This window comes from Oncorhynchus clarkii, chromosome 7 (genome assembly GCF_045791955.1).
Source record: "Oncorhynchus clarkii lewisi isolate Uvic-CL-2024 chromosome 7, UVic_Ocla_1.0, whole genome shotgun sequence".
NCBI lineage: Eukaryota > Metazoa > Chordata > Actinopteri > Salmoniformes > Salmonidae > Oncorhynchus > Oncorhynchus clarkii.
In genome coordinates, this window is record NC_092153.1 from 10128736 (window position 1) to 10150871 (window position 22136).

Genomic DNA, 22136 nt, shown 5'->3' on the forward strand with positions numbered 1-22136 from the left:
TGAAAAGCAATTCAGAGAAGAGCAGTTTGACTGACACACACCTCTGCATGTTCCATACGTCAGAGGAGCCGTGAGTGGTGCTCACACAGTTAGACTCTTTACTGAAGACAAGGAAGGAGGATACGATATCAAGGAGAGAGATAGGAGAAAGATAGAGGCGAGAGAAGGAATGAACAGGTGACTAGCAGAAATAAATCAGGGATGCTAAATTGGAGACGCTGAGATGAGAAAGTGAGAGAGAGGGGGAAAAAATACACTGGCTGGCGGAGAGAAAAACCCCCAGGAAAAAGCAGAGAGAGAACTGCTGGTTGAACTACCAGTGTTATTAACGGTGGAATCTCACGCCTCATTATGCCCAGGCACGAGTTGCCACGGCGATATCGTTTAAGTGCCAGAGAGAGGTAGTGGGAGAGAGAGAGAGAGAACGTTGTGTGAGAGAGAGCGAGAGAGAGAAGGAGAGAGGTACAAGCCGTCTGTCACCCAGACAACCACTAACATATCCCCAAAACGGCTGCCTACTGCCTTCGTTACCACACCAACACCTGGTGTTTCACCTTCACTGCTCAGCCCACTCCCCTGACCTCTGTTCTCTCTGTACCCCCGAAGGGAACATACAACACGTAGACTACGCTAGCTAGCTGGCGACAGGCCAATCTTCAAGGTCATTTAGCCAAGGCAACACGCCCGTAGCCTACAATGAAAAAGGTGGAAGATGGGAGCAAAGCTCGTCCCCAAAATGTTTAACTAATAAAATAGGTGCAGTGAAATGTGCAGTGAAATACATTCATGGTGCTGAATGCAGTGAGTGACTCAACGCTACAGCGCTGGAGTGGCTTTTATTGATGTTGAGTCAATAAAAGGTGGGGTTATTGTTCTTTATGGACGGTTGTAAAGAACATGATTATCATGCATTCCACATCCACACATCCCAATGCCTCCGTGACTCAACTGAAAACTGTTGTCAACATCTGCCAGAAAGGATAGTTGGATGGATGAATATTATACGAAAACCCAAACTCTAGAAGACCCAAAATAAGCCATTTTTATCAACTTTGTTTTAACGTACCTCGCTCGATGTCGCCGTGACCAAACGTTTCATGGCACCAGGCGTGGCCGTTGACCTCTGACCTGCGTTTCAGGCTCCGGTCTTCCTGTGAGGCAACCTTCCTGTCTGTGAAGCCAACCTCCGGGCACCCGTTGGGCAGGATCGTCATCATGGCCATGCTTCCGTTGACCTCTGTCGACCTCTGGGTGGCGGCCTGCCATTGGCTGAGCTCCTGGGCGAGGCGGGGCTTGCTGAGTCGGAGGCCGGTCAGCTCGATACACACCTTGAGGTTCTTTAGTTCCTCTGGGACGGGCTCAGTGGGGCCTGGGGAGATGGACGACCAGAGGTTAAATCAACGTTTGGGAAACCAAGTCAGTCATTACATTTGGGTGGAAAAATCCAGTTGATCCTTTCCAAATAAAGAGGCACGAATTGTAACGAAATGCGCTTGAATCTAATGAATTTAGTTGCATTGGAAGCTCAGCTAATAAAAGAAGTTAAACATTTGTTTTTAAATGAAAAGCTGTGCTGTTGTGAAAGAGCTCACCTCCAACCCCCTGTTAACAACAAATGGGAGCAATTCCACAGAGTTTTAAATAAAGTAGCGATGCTCAGAAGGTTATTTTGGGTTGAAACCAAACTAGTCTGTTTGTGAAGCACGACACCGCAGAGCCCCTTGACGAATCACAGCTGAGTGTGTGTGTGTTTGGTTTCGTGTAGGCAACTGAACACACATCACACTACATGAAAAGACTGAGAAAGACACCACCACAAAAGAGAACGACAGAGGGAGAGAGGGAGAGAAGGAGTGAGAGAGCCCAGCCACATGAAAGCAGATGAATCCAGGCCGGGGAGAGAGTGATGACAGACAGGATGGGGGTCACTGAGCGAGGGATGAGGAAGGAGGGAGAGAAAGAGGAAGGGAAGAATAATGGAGAGGTAAATACACTGCTCCAAAAAATAAAGGGAACACTAAAATAACACATCCTAGATCTGAATGAATGAAATATTCTTATTAAATACTTTTTTCTTTACATAGTTGAATGTGCTGACAACAAAATTACAAAAATTATCAATGGAAATCAAATTTATCAACCCATGGAGGTCTGGATTTGGAGTCACACTCAAAATTAAAGTGGAAACCCACACTACAGGCTGATCCAACTTTGATGTAATGTCCTTAAAACAAGTCAAAATGAGGCTCAGTAGTGTGTGTGGCCTCCACGTGCCTGTATGACCTCCCTACAACGCCTGGGCATGCTCCTGATGAGGTGACGGATGGTCTCCTGAGGGATCTCCTCCCAGACCTGGACTAAAGCATCCGCCAACTCCTGGACAGACTATGGTGGATGGAGCGAGACATGATGTCCCAGATGTGCTCAATTGGATTCAGGTCTGGGGAACGGGCAGGCCAGTCCATAGCATCAATGCCTTCCTCTTGCAGGAACTGCTGACACACTCCAGCCACATGAGGTCTAGCATTGTCTTGCTTTAGGAGGAACCCAGGGCCAACCGCACCAGCATATGGTCTCACAAGGGGTCTGAGGATCTCATCTCAGTACCTAATGGCAGTCAGGCTACCTCTGGCGAGCACATGGAGGGCTGTGCGGCCCCCCAAAGAAATGCCACCCCACACCATGACTGACCCACCGCCAAACCGGTCATGCTGGAGGATGTTGCAGGAAGCAGAACGTTCTCCACGGCGTCTCCAGACTCTGTCACGTCTGTCACATGTGCTCAGTGTGAACCTGCTTTCATCTGTGAAGAGCACATGGCGCCAGTGGCGAATTTGCCAATCTTGGTGTTCCCTGGCAAATGCCAAACGTCCTGCACGGTGTTGGGCTGTAAGCACAACCCCCACCTGTGGACGTCGGGCCCTCATACCACCCGCATGGAGTCTGTTTCTGACCGTTTGAGGAGACACATGCACATTTGTGGCCTGCTGGAGGTCATTTTGCAGGGCTCTGGCAGTGCTCCTCCTGCTCCTACTTGCACAAAGGCGGAGGTAGCGGTCCTGCTGCTGGGTTGTTGCCCTCCTACGGCCTCCTCCACGTCTCCTGATGTACTGGCCTGTCTCCTGGTAGCGCCTCCATGCTCTGGACACTACGCTGGCAGACACAGCAAACCTTCTTGCCACAGCTCGCATTGATGTGCCATGCTGCACTACCTGAGCCACTTGTGTGGGTTGTAGACTCCGTCTCATGATACCACTAGAGTGAATGCACCGCCAGCATTCAAAAGGGACCAAAACATCAGCCAGGAAGCATAGGAACTGAGAAGTGGTCTGTGGTCACCACCTGCAGAACCACTCCTTTATTGGAGGTGTCTTGCTAATTGCCTATAATTTCCACTTGTTGTCTATTCCATTTGCACAACAGCATGTGACATTTATTGTCAATCAGTGTTGCTTCCTAAGTGGACAGTTTGATTTCACAGAAGTGTGATTGACTTGGAGTTACATTGTGTTGTTTAAGTTTTTCCTTTTATTTTTTTGAGGAGTGTAGATCCATGACGAGGGCCCTTACCGTTGGTTAGCCTGGCTCTTTTGGATGGAACATCCATCGTCTCCTCCTTCTCCTCTTCTCCCTCATTTTCCTCCCGCTCTTTCCCCTGGCTGTCGGCCTGGAGTGGCTGGCACGGTTCCAGGGCATATGCGTGTTTCCTGCCAGGCACCGCGGTGGGCATGGAGGCTGGCATGGTGGGCATGATGCCAGGGTTGGCATCCTTCTGGGCCAGCCTTTCCACTGGGACCGTGGGCAGGCTGGCAGACCGCTCCCGTGGGAGCACACACACCCTCTCCTCTTTCTCCAGCATCATCCCCCTCTTCCTCTCCTCCAGGTCGGGGCCAGCCTGCTCCCTCTCTCTGGGTGGGAGGCCCTCGGAGTGTGGGCATCGCTGGAGAACAGGCACTCTGTTGTTGGGGCACGTCAGCTGCACACCTGCACACACACACACAGAAGGGGGATAATCAAATACACTGAGCAGCACTGGAGAAACCACAGCACTCTCATCAAACTAAATCAGTTTAAAATGATGACCGCTGGTCCAGTCTCAAGACGAGGTAGAAAATACTCCCCACACAAACAGCAGCCACTAACCAGCCCAGCAACCACCCCTATGTTTGGCCGAGGCCCACCATGCTCTTCCCACACACAGAGGCAGCAAGAGAGGCAGCGAGAGAGAGAGAGAGAGGCAGAGAGAGAGAGGGGCAGAGAGAGAGAAAGAGAGGCAGAAGCCACCCTTATGTTTGGCAGAGGCCCACAATGCTCTTCCCACACACAGAGGCAGCAAGAGAGGCAGCGAGAGAGAGAGGCAGCGAGAGAGAGAGGCAGCGAGAGAGAGAGAGAGGCAGAGAGAGAGGCAGAGAGAGAGAGGCAGAGAGAGAGAGAGAAGCAGAGAGAGAGAGAGAGAGAGAGAGAGAGAGGGAGAGAGAGAGAGAGAGAGAGGCAGAGAGAGAGAGGCAAAGAGAGAGAGGCAGCGAGAGAGAGAGAGGCAGCGAGGGAGAGAGAGGCAGCGAGGGAGAGAGAGGCAGCGAGAGAGAGAGAGGTAGAGAGAGAGAGGGAGAAAGGCAGAGAGAGAGAGGCAGAGAGAGGCAGAGAGAGAGAGGCAGCGAGAAAGAGAGAGGCAGCGAGAGAGAAAGAGGCAGCGAGAGAGAGAGGCAGCGAGAGAGAGAGAGAGGCAGCGAGAGAGAGAGAGAATGGCAGTGAGAGAGAGAGAGAATGGCAGTGAGAGAGAGAGAGAGAATGGCAGCAAGGGAGAGAGAGGCAGAGAGGGAGAGAGAGGCAGAGAGAGAGAGAGAGAGAGAGAGAGGCAGCGAGGGAGAGAGAGAGGCAGCGAGAGAGAGAGAGAGGGGCAACGAGAGAGAGAGAGGCAGCGAGAGAGAGAGAGGCAGCGAGAGAGAGAGAGATGCAGCGAGGGAGAGAGAGATGCAGCGAGGGAGAGAGAGAGGCAGCGAGGGAGAGAGAGAGGCAGCGAGAGAGAGAGAGGCAGCGAGAGAGCGAGCGACTGGGTCTTTCCGACTCCCTGGGCTCAAATTAGCTTCAAACATCAGCTCGGGCTGGCTTCCAGCTCTGCCCCCTATTCCCACCCACTGCTGCTTTCAGCTCTCTCTCTCACACCTTCTCTCTGCCCTCTCTCTTTCCCTCTGTCCTCTCTCCCCTTCTCTCTGCCCTCTCTCCCCTTCTCTCTGCCCTCTCTTTCCCTCTGTCCTCTCTCCCCTTCTCTCTGCCGTCTCCCTTTCCCTCTGTCCTCTCTCCCCTTCTCTCTGCCCTCTCTCTTTCCCTCTGTCCTCTCTCCCCTTCTCTCTGCCCTCTCCCTTTCCCTCTGTCCTCTCTCGCCTTCTCTCTGCCCTCTCTCTTTCTCTCTGTCCTCTCTCCCCTTCTCTCTGCCCTCTCTCCCCTTCTCTCTGCCCTCTCTCTTTCCTTCTGTCCTCTCTCACTTTTCCAGACCTCCCTCCCTCCTCTGCATGTCCGGGGCTGTAAAAGGCTCCTTGAGAATGTCTCCAGGCTCTAAAGCAGCCGCTTGGATCAAAGGCAGCTGGTGGGGGTGTCTGCTCTCCATCGCCCGCTCTTTCTTTTTCCCCTTCTATCTTTCCACTCGCTTTCTCTCTCTCTCTTTCTCTGGCTGTAGCCCAGACCCTGGCTACATGCTGTGCTGCCTCACAGGGCTGCCCTTGTACTGGCCCTGCTCTGGGACACACACACACCCATCCCCCCAGGTCCTGTCCTGCCAGCGCCCCAAATATCTCTCCATCTGGCAAACAGCATCATATGACTCATGCTACTCCGCTCGGCACGGCGCGCACCCCATAATGACAGCGTCTGCGCCATGGCAACACAAAGGGGGGTTCACCATGGCAACGCGTGCCACTGCGTGCGATGTCCACTGGTTTCCAAAACATCCAGAGAGGAAGTTCACCCATAACAGCTATATGCCCTGCACTATGCCATAACAGCTATATGACCTGCACTATGTCATAACAGCTATATGACCTGCACTATGCCATAACAGCTATATGCCCTGCACTATGCCATAACAGCTATATGCCCTGCACTATGCAATAACAGCTATATGACCTGCAATATGTCATAACAGTTATATGACCTGCACTATGTCATAACAGCTATATGACCTGCACTATGTCATAACAGCTATATGACCTGCACTATGTCATAACAGCTATATGACCTGCACTATGCCAGAACAGCTATATGACCTGCACTATGTCATAACAGTTATATGACCTGCACTATGCCATAACAGCTATATGACCTGCACTATGTCATAACAGCTATATGACCTTTACTATGTCATAACAGCTATATGACCTGCACTATGCCATAACAGCTATATGCCCTGCACTATGCCATAACAGCTATATGACCTGCACTATGCCATAACAGCTATATGACCTGCACTATGTCATAACAGCTATATGACCTGCACTATGTCATAACAGCTATATGACCTGCACTATGCCATAACAGCTATATGACCTGCTCTATGCCATAACAGCTATATGCCCTGCACTATGCCATAACAGCTATATGCCCTGCACTATGTCATAACAGCTATATGACCTGCACTATGTCATAACAGCTATATGCCATAACAGCTATATGACCTGCACTATGTCATAACAGCTATATGACCTGCACTATGTCATAACAGCTATATGCCACAACAGCTATATGCCCTGCACTATGTCATAACAGCTATACACCCTGCACTATGTCATAACAGCTACATGACTAGCACTATGTCATAACAGCTATATGACCTGCACTATGTCATAACAGCTATATGACATGCACTATGTCATAACAGTTATATGCCCTGCACTATGTCATAACAGCTATATGCCATAACAGCTATATTACCTGCACTATGTCATAACAGCTATATGCCCTGCACTATGCCATAACAGCTATATGCCCTGCACTATGCCATAACAGCTATATGCCCTGCACTATGCCATAACAGCTATATGACCTGCACTATGTCATAACAGCTATATGCCCTGCACTATGCAATAACAGCTATATGACCTGCACTGTCATAACAGCTATATGCCCTGCACTATGCCATAACAGCTATATGCCCTGCACAATACCATAACAGCTATATGACCTGCACTATGCAATAACAGCTATATGCCCTGAACTATGCCATAACAGCTACATGACCTGCACTATGCCATAACAGCTATATGACCTGCACTAAGTCATAACAGCTATATGACCTGCACTATGCCATAACAGCTATATGACCTGCACTATGCCATAACAGCTATATGCCCTGCACTATGCCATAACAGCTATATGACCTGCACTATGTCATAACAGCTATATGACCTGCACTATGCCATAACAGCTATATGCCCTGCACTATGCCATAACAGCTATATGCCCTGCACTATGCAATAACAGCTATATGACCTGCAATATGTCATAACAGTTATATGACCTGCACTATGTCATAACAGCTATATGACCTGCACTATGTCATAACAGCTATATGACCTGCACTATGTCATAACAGCTATATGACCTGCACTATGCCAGAACAGCTATATGACCTGCACTATGTCATAACAGTTATATGACCTGCACTATGCCATAACAGCTATATGACCTGCACTATGTCATAACAGCTATATGACCTTTACTATGTCATAACAGCTATATGACCTGCACTATGCCATAACAGCTATATGCCCTGCACTATGCCATAACAGCTATATGACCTGCACTATGCCATAACAGCTATATGACCTGCACTATGTCATAACAGCTATATGACCTGCACTATGTCATAACAGCTATATGACCTGCACTATGCCATAACAGCTATATGACCTGCACTATGCCATAACAGCTATATGCCCTGCACTATGCCATAACAGCTATATGCCCTGCACTATGTCATAACAGCTATATGACCTGCACTATGTCATAACAGCTATATGCCATAACAGCTATATGACCTGCACTATGTCATAACAGCTATATGACCTGCACTATGTCATAACAGCTATATGCCATAACAGCTATATGACCTGCACTATGTCATAACAGCTATATGCCACAACAGCTATATGCCCTGCACTATGTCATAACAGCTATACACCCTGCACTATGTCATAACAGCTATATGACTAGCACTATGTCATAACAGCTATATGACCTGCACTATGTCATAACAGCTATATGACCTGCACTATGTCATAACAGTTATATGCCCTGCACTATGTCATAACAGCTATATGCCATAACAGCTATATTACCTGCACTATGTCATAACAGCTATATGCCCTGCACTATGCCATAACAGCTATATGCCCTGCACTATGCCATAACAGCTATATGCCCTGCACTATGCCATAACAGCTATATGACCTGCACTATGTCATAACAGCTATATGCCCTGCACTATGCAATAACAGCTATATGACCTGCACTGTCATAACAGCTATATGCCCTGCACTATGCCATAACAGCTATATGCCCTGCACAATACCATAACAGCTATATGACCTGCACTATGCAATAACAGCTATATGCCCTGAACTATGCCATAACAGCTACATGACCTGCACTATGCCATAACAGCTATATGACCTGCACTAAGTCATAACAGCTATATGACCTGCACTATGCCATAACAGCTATATGACCTGCACTATGCCATAACAGCTATATGCCCTGCAATATGCAATAACAGCTATATGACCTGCACTGTCATAACAGCTATATGACCTGAACTATGTCATAACAGCTATATGACCTGCACTATGTCATAACAGCTATATGACCTGAACTATGTCATAACAGCTATATGCCCTGCACTATGTCATAACAGCTATATAACCTGCACTATGCCATAATAGCTATATGCCCTGCACTATGCCATAACAGCTATATGACCTGCACTATGTCATAACAGCTATATGACCTGCACTATGCCATAACAGCTATATGACCTGCACTATGCCATAACAGCTATATGACCTGCACTATGTCATAACAGCTATATGACCTGCACTATGCCATAACAGCTATATGACTTGCACTATGTCATAACAGCTATATGACCTGCACTATGCCATAACAGCTATATGACCTGCACTATGTCATAACAGCTATATGACCTGCACTATGCCATAACAGCTATATGACCTGCACTATGCCATAACAGCTATATGACTTGCACTATGTCATAACAGCTATATGACCTGCACTATGCCATAACAGCTATATGACCTGCACTATGTCATAACAGCTATATGACTTGCGCTATGCCATAACAGCTATATGCCCTGCACCATGCCATAACAGCTATATGACCTGCACAATGCCATAACAGCTATATGCCCTGCACTATGCCATAACAGCTATATGCCCTGCACTATGCCATAACAGCTATATGCCCTGCACTATGCCATAACAGCTATATGCCCTGCACTATGTCATAACAGCTATATGACCTGCACTATGCCATAACAGCTATATGACCTGCAATGTGTCATAACAGCTATATGACCTGCACTATGTCATAACAGTTATATGACCTGCACTATGCCATAACAGCTATATGACCTGCACTATGTCATAACAGCTATATGACCTTTACTATGTCATAACAGCTATATGACCTGCACTATGCCATAACAGCTATATGCCCTGCACTATGCCATAACAGCTATATGACCTGCACTATGCCATAACAGCTATATGACCTGCACTATGTCATAACAGCTATATGACCTGCACTATGTCATAACAGCTATATGACCTGCACTATGCCATAACAGCTATATGACCTGCTCTATGCCATAACAGCTATATGCCCTGCACTATGCCATAACAGCTATATGCCCTGCACTATGTCATAACAGCTATATGACCTGCACTATGTCATAACAGCTATATGCCATAACAGCTATATGACCTGCACTATGTCATAACAGCTATATGACCTGCACTATGTCATAACAGCTATATGCCATAACAGCTATATGACCTGCACTATGTCATAACAGCTATATGCCACAACAGCTATATGCCCTGCACTATGTCATAACAGCTATACACCCTGCACTATGTCATAACAGCTACATGACTAGCACTATGTCATAACAGCTATATGACCTGCACTATGTCATAACAGCTATATGACATGCACTATGTCATAACAGTTATATGCCCTGCACTATGTCATAACAGCTATATGCCATAACAGCTATATTACCTGCACTATGTCATAACAGCTATATGCCCTGCACTATGCCATAACAGCTATATGCCCTGCACTATGCCATAACAGCTATATGCCCTGCACTATGCCATAACAGCTATATGACCTGCACTATGTCATAACAGCTATATGCCCTGCACTATGCAATAACAGCTATATGACCTGCACTGTCATAACAGCTATATGCCCTGCACTATGCCATAACAGCTATATGCCCTGCACAATACCATAACAGCTATATGACCTGCACTATGCAATAACAGCTATATGCCCTGAACTATGCCATAACAGCTACATGACCTGCACTATGCCATAACAGCTATATGACCTGCACTAAGTCATAACAGCTATATGACCTGCACTATGCCATAACAGCTATATGACCTGCACTATGCCATAACAGCTATATGCCCTGCACTATGCCATAACAGCTATATGACCTGCACTATGTCATAACAGCTATATGACCTGCACTATGCCATAACAGCTATATGCCCTGCACTATGCCATAACAGCTATATGCCCTGCACTATGCAATAACAGCTATATGACCTGCAATATGTCATAACAGTTATATGACCTGCACTATGTCATAACAGCTATATGACCTGCACTATGTCATAACAGCTATATGACCTGCACTATGTCATAACAGCTATATGACCTGCACTATGCCAGAACAGCTATATGACCTGCACTATGTCATAACAGTTATATGGCCTGCACTATGCCATAACAGCTATATGACCTGCACTATGTCATAACAGCTATATGACCTTTACTATGTCATAACAGCTATATGACCTGCACTATGCCATAACAGCTATATGCCCTGCACTATGCCATAACAGCTATATGACCTGCACTATGCCATAACAGCTATATGACCTGCACTATGTCATAACAGCTATATGACCTGCACTATGTCATAACAGCTATATGACCTGCACTATGCCATAACAGCTATATGACCTGCACTATGCCATAACAGCTATATGCCCTGCACTATGCCATAACAGCTATATGCCCTGCACTATGTCATAACAGCTATATGACCTGCACTATGTCATAACAGCTATATGCCATAACAGCTATATGACCTGCACTATGTCATAACAGCTATATGACCTGCACTATGTCATAACAGCTATATGCCATAACAGCTATATGACCTGCACTATGTCATAACAGCTATATGCCACAACAGCTATATGCCCTGCACTATGTCATAACAGCTATACACCCTGCACTATGTCATAACAGCTATATGACTAGCACTATGTCATAACAGCTATATGACCTGCACTATGTCATAACAGCTATATGACCTGCACTATGTCATAACAGTTATATGCCCTGCACTATGTCATAACAGCTATATGCCATAACAGCTATATTACCTGCACTATGTCATAACAGCTATATGCCCTGCACTATGCCATAACAGCTATATGCCCTGCACTATGCCATAACAGCTATATGCCCTGCACTATGCCATAACAGCTATATGACCTGCACTATGTCATAACAGCTATATGCCCTGCACTATGCAATAACAGCTATATGACCTGCACTGTCATAACAGCTATATGCCCTGCACTATGCCATAACAGCTATATGCCCTGCACAATACCATAACAGCTATATGACCTGCACTATGCAATAACAGCTATATGCCCTGAACTATGCCATAACAGCTACATGACCTGCACTATGCCATAACAGCTATATGACCTGCACTAAGTCATAACAGCTATATGACCTGCACTATGCCATAACAGCTATATGACCTGCACTATGCCATAACAGCTATATGCCCTGCAATATGCAATAACAGCTATATGACCTGCACTGTCATAACAGCTATATGACCTGAACTATGTCATAACAGCTATATGACCTGCACTATGTCATAACAGCTATATGACCTGAACTATGTCATAACAGCTATATGCCCTGCACTATGTCATAACAGCTATATAACCTGCACTATGCCATAATAGCTATATGCCCTGCACTATGCCATAACAGCTATATGACCTGCACTATGTCATAACAGCTATATGACCTGCACTATGCCATAACAGCTATATGACCTGCACTATGCCATAACAGCTATATGACCTGCACTATGTCATAACAGCTATATGACCTGCACTATGCCATAACAGCTATATGACTTGCACTATGTCATAACAGCTATATGACCTGCACTATGCCATAACAGCTATATGACCTGCACTATGTCATAACAGCTATATGACCTGCACTATGCCATAACAGCTATATGACCTGCACTATGCCATAACAGCTATATGACTTGCACTATGTCATAACAGCTATATGACCTGCACTATGCCATAACAGCTATATGACCTGCACTATGTCATAACAGCTATATGACTTGCGCTATGCCATAACAGCTATATGCCCTGCACCATGCCATAACAGCTATATGACCTGCACAATGCCATAACAGCTATATGCCCTGCACTATGCCATAACAGCTATATGCCCTGCACTATGCCATAACAGCTATATGCCCTGCACTATGCCATAACAGCTATATGCCCTGCACTATGTCATAACAGCTATATGACCTGCACTATGCCATAACAGCTATATGACCTGCAATGTGTCATAACAGCTATATGACCTGCACTATGCCATAACAGCTATATGACCTGCACTATGTCATAACAGCTATATGACCTGCACTACGTCATAACAGCTATATGACCTGCACTATGTCATAACAGCTATATGCCATAACAGCTATATGACGTGCACTATGCCGTAACAGCTATATGACCTGCACTATGCCATAACAGCTATATGACCTGCACTATGTCATAACAGCTATATGCCCTGCACTATGTCATAACAGCTATATGACCTGCACTACGTCATAACAGCTATAAGACCTGCACTATGTCATAACAGCTATATGACCTGCACTACGTCATAACAGCTATATGACCTGCACTATGTCATAACAGCTATATGACGTGCACTATGCCGTAACAGCTATATGACGTGCACTATGCCGTAAGAGCTATAACACACAGCGTGTTGAAATATCTTCCCTTAATATAGACTCCAAATTCCTCTCCCACGCATTCTAATGGTGTGGCTTCATATGCAAAGCAGCTCCTGTTATGGAGGAAGGACAGGGAAGGGTTAAATATGAAGGCTGTTTTGTTACAATAGAGAGAGAAAAACCCCTCCGTCAGCCCTCATGAGGAAAGGAGAGAGAGGGGGAGGCTAGGCAGGTCGGGCGGATGTGTTTACCTCCCCGTATCCGCTGGTTACGAGCTGCTGCACCGTGTTACAGCTCTGGGGCTGTCCCTAGGCAGGGAGGAAGTACGCAGCAGCTCTTTGAGGTATGTATGTGTGTATGTGTGTATGTGTGTGTGTGTGTGTATGTGTGTATGTGTGTATGTGTGTGTGTGTGTGTGTGTGTGTGTGTGTGTGTGTGTGTGTGTGTGTGTGTGTGTGTGTGTGTGTGTTGTGGAGTGCTCTGGGTTCCTCTTACCGTCCTTCCCAGCCTCGTCTGTGAGGGCTGAGGCCCCTGGCCCCGTTCTGGCTGGGCCTTGGCATCGCGCCCTGTCCTCTCCTCCATCTCCATCCCCCTCTCTCCGCTCGCGCTGGCTGTCTGCCAAGTCCACCGCGGCCCCTCCTCCCTCCTTCTCCTTCAGTTCCAGCTCAGAGAAGCGCAGCATAGCACGCTACAGACACACACACACACACACACAGTCATGAGACCGACCCTGCGCTGCTCTCTTTTTCTTTTTCTCTCTCTCTCTCTCTCTCTCTCTCTCTCTCTCTCTCTCTGCACGAGGCCTCTTTCCCTGCTCCTCTACTAAGGGTCTGCGTCCCCAAAGGCCAAAGTGACTTCCTTCCTCCTTCCCTTATTTCCTCCCTTTAGTTATGGTCTCCTTTCCGTCATCTGCACTAACGTGGATGCAAGAGCTGACAGCGTGAACGCCAGCCTCTGGAGAGCTGTTTGGTATGTAGCCTCTTAACCTTCACCTGTCAACTTGTTGTGAGATCAGATCAGTGCAGATTGAGGAAGGAGAGGGGACAAGGAAAGGAAGCCATTTTAGACTCTGTTGACTCTCTCTGTAGCCGTTCATGCTTTACAGTGAGGTCACCTCAACAACAGCTAACAACATTGACATCGATAAAACAGTTATGGTCTGGTAACAGAACTCCATGCCTCTTGTCCACTTTTACTCCTGACTGGTTGTCTAACAGAAACACACAAAAACAACGACAGAAAAGCCTGATCCTTCTACGACACTCCTGAAACCGCAAAAAACAAAATGAAAATAATAATTTGTCAAATTTTGGAATAAGAAGTGTAAATGAACTGACCTCACAGTAAGCAGCAGGTTGACTTAATTTACTGTCCTCTTGTGTTAAGCCTTCCATCTAAGTAATTGAATTAAACGGGTGCTCAATATTTTTGGCCAGTCATTTCAGTCATACACCTGTCATTTCAGTGATATAAAAAACTGACATTCATTAATATTAAAACTCATCCTATTAACATCACACAGTTATGCATATGAATTGATTTAATAAACAAGTCAGAGTAGCAAGGTAAACAGAGGTGTGAATTAAGCAATAAGGCCCACACTGGTGTGGTATATGGTCAATATATCACAGCTAAGGGCTGTTCTGATGCACGACGCAACCGTGGTATAGCCGTGGTATATTGGCCATAAACCACAAACCCCCGAGGTGCCTAATTCACAAACCCCCGAGGTGCCTAATTGCTATTATAAACTGGTTACCAATGTAATTAGAACAGTAAAAATGCATGTTTTGTCATACCCGTGGTATACGGCTGTCAGCCAATCAGCATTCAGGGCTCAAATCACCCAATTTATAATAGCCTATAGATCAAATTCAATACAACAGGGTTTCTGACAGCCAAATGCCAATCTCGAAAGACATGAACACTGGAGCACACAATCTTGGGCGTCATAGAAACCTCCCTGTTGGGCTCCCATATAAAAAACATTATTTCAGTGATAAATCAATGACCAGGCAGCAGAGGCAGAGGCTGGGAAATAAGGCTGAGGCTGGGAAATAAGGTTGAGGCTGGGAAATAGGGCTGGGAATAGACTGGGGTTGGGGAATGAGGCTGGGGAATAAGGCTGGGGTTGGGGAATGAGGCTGGGGAATAAGCCTGGGGTTGGGGAATGAGGCTGGAGAATAATCCTGGGATTAGGGAATGAAGCAGGGGAATAAGGCTGGGGTTGGGGAATGAGGCTGAGGAATAAGGCTGGGGTTGGGGAATGAGGCTGGGGAATAAGGCTGGGGTTGGGGAATGAGGCTGGGGAATAAGGCTGGGGTTGGGGAATGAGGCTGAGGAATAAGGCTGGGGTTGGGGAATGAGGCTGGGGAATAAGCCTTGGGTTGGGGAATGAGGCTGGGGAATGAGGCTGGCATTGGGGAATGAGGCTGGGGAATAAGCCTGGGATTGGTTAATGAGGCTGGGGAATAAGCCTGGGGTTGGGGGATGAAGCTGGGGAATAAGCCTGGGGTTGGGGAATGAGCCTGGGGTTAGGGAATGAGGCTGGGGAATAAGGCTGGGCTTGGGGAATAAGGCTGGGGTTGGGGAATGAGGCTGAGGAATAAGGCTGGGGTTGGGGAATGAGGCTGGGGAATAAGGCTGGGGTTGGGGAATGAGGCTGGGGAATAAGGCTGGGGTTGGGGAATGAGGCTGAGGAATAAGGCTGGGGTTGGGGAATGAGGCTGGGGAATAAGCCTTGGGTTGGGGAATGAGGCTGGGGAATGAGGCTGGCATTGGGGAATGAGGCTGGGGAATAAGCCTGGGATTGGTTAATGAGGCTGGGGAATAAGCCTGGGGTTGGGGGATGAAGCTGGGGAATAAGCCTGGGGTTGGGGAATGAGCCTGGGGTTAGGGAATGAGGCTGGGGAATAAGGCTGGGCTTGGGGAATGAGGCTGGGGAATAAGCCTGGGGTTGGGGTATGAGGCTGGGGAATACGCCTGGGGTTGGGGAATGAAGCTGGGGAATAAGCCTGGGGTTGGGGTATGAGGCTGGGGAATAAGGCTGGCATTGGGGAATGAGGCTGGGGAATAAGGCTGGGGAATAAGGCTAGGGTTGGGGAATGAGGCTGGGGAATAAGGCTGGGGTTGGGGAATAAGGCTGGGGAATAAGGCTGGGGAATAAGGCTGTGGTTGGGGAATGAGGCTGGGGAATAAGGCTGAGGTTGGGGAATGAGGCTGGGGAATAAGGCTGGGGTTGGGGAATAAGGCTGGGGAATAAGGCTGGGGTTGGGGAATAAGGCTGGGGTTGGGGAATGAGGCTGGGGAATAAGGCTAGGGTTGGGGAATGAGGCTGGGGTTGGGGAATGAGGCTGGGGAATGAGGCTGGGGAATACGGCTGGGGTTGGGGAATAAGGCTGGGGAATAAGGCTAGGGTTGGGGAATGAGGCTGGGGTTGGGGAATGAGGCTGATGCATAAGACTGGGGAATAGGGCTGGGGTTGGGGAATGAGGCTGGGGAATAAGGCTGGGGAATAGGGCTGGGGTTGGGGCGAGAGCCGCTCTAGTTGCAGGGCTGAGTCGGTTTAGCAGAGGTTGGGCTGCTAGCGGGTGCTAATCTCCACCGTCGGAGAAGGACTGGGAATTGGCCAGGATTCCACTAGAGCAGAGCTGAGAGAGCCAGGCTGTCTCTGCACCCCAGCGCTCAGCCAACAGAGCTAGGGGGAGGAGGATGGGGGAGAGGCCCAGGGGAGGTTAACAGAGTATAATTTGAGGACAGAGGAGCCTTTTGGGGACTGGGAGAAGGGAGGGGGCTGGCTGCTCTACCTCTCCCCTCCTTCAGCACCATCTATCCCCCCATCCCCAGGCCTCACCCGCAGGTTAACAATAGCCCGGGGCTGTAAGAGCCCGACAGGCCGCCATGGCACACACACACACACACAGCCAGCAGCTTAGCTTCTGCCTGGCTGAGCAGCGCGGGAACACACACACACACACACACACACACACACACACACAGCGTGTTGTGTTCACTCGCTCTCTCTGCGAACTAAAACACCACCGCAGTGAACGGCAGCTCCACGGGCTCATAGCGTGGGCGGGGGTGAGGGAGGCGGGAGGATTGCCGGAAGGGAGGGAGACAGAGGGGAGGCAAGGCAACGGCCAGCAGTAATTATACTGGAGCTTGTGGAAACGGGGCTTGGCAGGGCAGGGAGGCTGATACAGAGCTGAGAGCTTCGTACTTCCAACTCCACTGCTCTCTATGGACCACCATCTCCTTTAGATCTGCCCAGTGAAACCTGACTGGCTGAAATCTTAGAAAGACCCATCCTATCAGTCTTCCTTACTTGTGGTTCCAACTGCTAAAACACCAGATGAAAGTCATCATCAAATCCCAAATCTAGATTTTCAATCAGGTGTGTTTTTCCTGGGTTGGAACAAAAGCCAACACATACTGCTTCGCTGTAGGAACCAGGAAAGGAGATGATTTTAAAGACTTTAAAAGGGTTAGGTATGTATGTGTTCTGGGAGATTACCTGCAGTGCCCGCTGCTCTCTGCTCAGCTTGCTGGAGTCGGCGTACAGCTCGGTGGTGACACACTTGATGCGGTCACCAACGTAGCCAGAGGAGTTAGCGATGCGCTTGGCCAGGCTGGACCTCCTGGCCCTGGGGCAGCCTTGGTCGTCGTACTCCTCACCCTCGTGGGACTCTGTGTCCGTGTGCATGTCCTTGTCCAGGTCAGAGTAGTGGTCCATGGTCCTTTCATTCCTAAACCCAGATTCGTTCAAGGTGCGTTCCCTAGGAGAGTGGTCTGCGGAAGTGCGGTCCTCGCAAGAGCGGACCCTACATGTAAGATCCACACGTGTACGGTCCCAAGAGCTGCGGTCCTTAAAAGTACAGTCCTCATGCGTATGGTCCCAGAAACTGCGGTCCCCAGAACTACGGTCCACAGAGGTGGGGTCCTCAAAAGTACAGTCCCTGCTCTTAAGGCCCTCTAAAGATTGGTCTCTACGGTTCCAAGAGGTGCGATCTCCAGAAGTCCTTGCACAGCGAAGGGTCTGCTCCTCTGGCAGGTCAGAGATGGGGCTGCTCTCTGCAGGGCTGGGGCTGTCCTCCTCATGTCTGGGGAAAGGGCAGGGGGAGAGGGAGGGGGGCTCAGGACGGAGGGAGGAAGGGTGGAAGCCTAGCCACAGCTGGCTGCGTTGCTGCTGCTCTGCCTGCCTGTGGGCCTGGCCTGGCCTGAGTTCAACAGCCTGGCCGGTACGGAGCATGTGCTGGAGCTCTGCCTCTCTCCCCTCGTTTCTCCTGATACTCCCACTACCCACAGGTTTGGAAGGGTCTCCTCTCTTAGCGCATGGAGAGACAGCTTTGGTCAGGGGTGAGTCGCTGTCCCCATCGTCTTGGATTAAGTCGATACAGACTATCTCCTCTCTGGCTCCCGTCAGGGGCTTGTGGTTGAGGCTCTTTGAGCCCAGGCCTGTGGACCTGTCGGTCTCTCTGTCCCCCCTGCGGGTGTGTTTAGTGTCTGGGGCCTGGGTCTTGTAGGCCGGGGCAGAGTCCTCGTGGTGCTGCCAAATCTTCTCCTTGGGCCTGGACCGGGGCTCCTGCAGGCGCTCGCTGGTCTTGAGGTCCAGGCCTGTGTGGGGCGAGGACATGAGGGGGTGGACCATCTCCTGGGAGTCATGGAAGGTCAGGTAGTCTCCGTGGCTGTGGGGGATGCCGTACGGGAGGCCGTGCTTGGGGGGCAGGCGGGGTGGGTACAGGCTGCTGCTGCCCAGCAGAACAGGGTGGGGGTACACTGGGCCTTTGCCTGGCATGGGCATGTGGGGCAGGGACATGCTCTCCTGGACCGAGTAGGGCAGGTATCTATTAGCGTAGGCTAGGCTAGGGGGCAGATAGCCGTCACTCTGGGGGAGGTAGAGTTGGCTAGGGGGGTGGCCGGACGGATGGCTGTTGTCGGACGGATGGCTGTTGTCTAAGTGGGGCGGCTGCTGGGGTTTGAAGGGCATCTCCTGAGCCTCTGGTTTCTTGAGGGGTTTCAATGGCTTCCCAGAAGAGGGATGGCTGCCCACTCTGTTGGAAGAAGGGGCTGTCTCAGAGTAGTTGGGGGAGGATCTTGGCCAATCACAGTTGACCTTGGGAGAGGCGGAGGCAGAGGAAGGGGCTACCACAGCTGGGGCATGGCTGGGGGCGACAGCCCCATCAACCTCACCTATCCTGGGACAGGAAGAGCTTCGCTGCTGCTGTGAAGACAAGTTCTCCAGGTTTTTATGTTTGATAACGCCTGATAGGTCTTTGTTGTGGTTGGCGTCTGAGCTGGAGCTGTCGTGGACCGGGGTCGGGCTGGGCACCACCCAGGAGGAGCGTAAAGTGCTAATGATCTCAGGCCTCTCAGAGGTTTTGGAGGAAGCCCCTGACGGGGAGAGGGTCTCTTTGAGGAGCTCCCGGCTGGGGGGTAAGCCGTATCGAGCCGCGGGCGAGTAGCCCAGCTTAGCCAAGGCCTCTAGTTTTGGGGGGAATATGTTTGGGGAGCCTTCCAACTCCAGGATTTTGGCTGACAGATCCAGAGGCTTGTCCGCAGGGTCTTTGGCAGGAGCCTGTAGTACTGCTGGTCTATCAGAGGACAAAGTCTTTAAAGGGGACTGGCTCCGCTTCCTTTCCCCATTCTTCTCCACATTCCTGTGCTCTGAGCTGCTGCCCTGCTCTTTGGCTTTGTGGGTGTTGCTGCCGGACCGCACCGGGGAGCGGTGCTCAGAGGCCATGCTGCTCATGTAGAAAGGATGGGACACCGACGGGGAGGAAGAGGTGGTGGTGGTGGAGGAGCAGGGGGGGCTTCTGAACAGTGACTTCTGGATGTCCAAAGTGCTGTTGTCTATGAGAGGAGAGGGGGGAGGGACTGAGGTCTGGGGAGGGTGGGGGGCTGTGCGGGGGGACTGCATTATGAGTGCTTGGGTGGAGTCCACTGGTAGGCTGCTGCTAATGCCAGTCCCAGCACTACTACTGGTAATACTGCTACTGTTGTGAATGCTGCTGCTGCTGCCAGAGCTCTTACTAGAGGAAGTCCGGCTGAGCTTACTACTGCTGCTGTTGTTGTGCTGCCTGTCACTATGGGACTGGGGTTGGGACTGGGGCTGCCTGTCTCTACTGTGTGATTGGTGATGGGGTTGGGACTGGGACTGCCTGTCACTATGGGACTGGGGTTGGGACTGGGGCTGCCTGTCACTATGTGACTGGTGATGGGGTTGGGACTGGGGCTGCCTGTCACTATGTGACTGGTGATGGGGTTGGGACTGGGGCTGCCTGTCACTATGTGACTGGTGATGGGGTTGGGACTGGGGCTGCCTGTCACTATGTGACTGGTGATGGGGTTGGGACTGCTGGTGGGCTTGGTGCTGCTGGTGAAGCTGGGACCCATAGGGGGAGGCCTCATGGTGAATCCGGGGCCCCAGGCCCTGCATCGGTGAGAGGGTGTTGGGGACCACCGTGGCCATGGGGATCCTCATAGGAGGGGCCAGAGGGGAGGAGATGGGGGCCGGGGGGTACGGGGGCATGTAGAAGAGGCGCTCTGCCCCAGCAGCGCTACCCCCCGCCCCTCCACACAGGGACTGATATCCCAGGTGCTGGGGCAGGTAGGGTGAGGGCTGGGACAGGAACGAGGCCTTGTACATGTTGAGGGCAGCGTATTTGGAGGAGTCCAGGAAGGGGTACAGTCCGGGGTCCGCGTACGGGTTTACTGCCCAGGGCAGTCGCAGGAAGCCGTTGCTGCCGTTGAGGCCCAGCTCAGAGGGTTTATCTCCAGGCCCCACACGCCGCTCCATTCCCAGGCCCTCCCCTCCTCCACCAGGCCTCTGCAACCCAGGGGGAGAGCTCTTATACAGACCCACATAACCGTTACCAGGCTTCCTGCCGTCCAAGGTCAACCCTTCGGGTTTGTAGACTAGGTCGTAGCCCAGGGGCAAGGAGGAGACCCCCTCCCTGGCTTTTTCGGAGGCGGACAAGGTGCGGATGCCCGGGTAGACCATCCCTCCGTGGACGCGGAGGCTCTCCCTCATCAGGCTGCTACGGTCCATGCCCAGGGCAGCTAGCGGGTTCATTCTGCAAGCAGCACTCGCATCCACCTGCAACAAGACAACACACAGCGCAAAAGAGAGGGATGAGAGACTGAGCCTTATAGCACTAAAGGGATGATATTCTCATTTATACAAGTTTATGGTTTCTCAGCATACTGTGGAGTCCTACTAGACAAGCTCTTGTGATATTACATTAGAGAATATTAAAGTGAATTAACTCACTTTTGGAAATATAATAAGTTGAATTTCCCCTCAATAAAAATAGATCCACTATCAACTTTTAAAGCTGTAGTAAGACCCTCTTAAACAGTTAACACAAATCAAGAGACCACTAGCTGGAGACGTGGGTATATTTGGTAGAATTTCCATTAGGAGCACATTAGTAATAAATCTCCATTAATCAAGCACGGGGGGATTCATTTAACAGAGAGCTCCATTTGAAAATGCCCATCTCCATACTGTAACCACAACACTTAAGAACACGTCTCCGGACCCACTCTACAACAAGGGAAAGTCAAGGTCATTGGAGAGACAAGCAGCAGAATATGGAGCCTTGCTTTGCAAATGGCACCTTATTCCCTATTTAGAGAACTAATCTGGTCTAAAGCAGTGCACTATATAGGGAATAGGGTGCCATTTGGATTGAATCCTTGCTCTATCTGGCTCTTGTAAGAGGGAAGCGCTAGCTGCAGCTGATTCCTAACAGGGGAAGAGAAGCCTTTGAGGCAGCCAGGCAAACGACATGT

At 49.7% G+C, this 22136-nt stretch overlaps 1 protein-coding gene across 2 annotated transcripts in view; it reads right to left on the reverse strand.

The window, feature by feature from the left end:
- Positions 1-22136, reverse strand: part of LOC139412857 (BCL6 corepressor) — a 127303-nt gene that overhangs the window by 54998 nt on the left and 50169 nt on the right. Inside the window, exons 4-8 of one of the 2 annotated variants that reach the window (XM_071159605.1) lie at positions 17857-21438; positions 14678-14734; positions 13836-14028; positions 3571-3984; positions 1067-1369 (exon numbers count right to left, since the gene is read on the reverse strand). In XM_071159605.1, coding sequence (XP_071015706.1) covers positions 1067-1369; positions 3571-3984; positions 13836-14028; positions 14678-14734; positions 17857-21438 — 4549 coding nt within the window. The remainder of the gene's footprint in view (positions 1-1066; positions 1370-3570; positions 3985-13835; positions 14029-14677; positions 14735-17856; positions 21439-22136) is intronic. The other variant, XM_071159606.1, reaches the window with a different exon arrangement.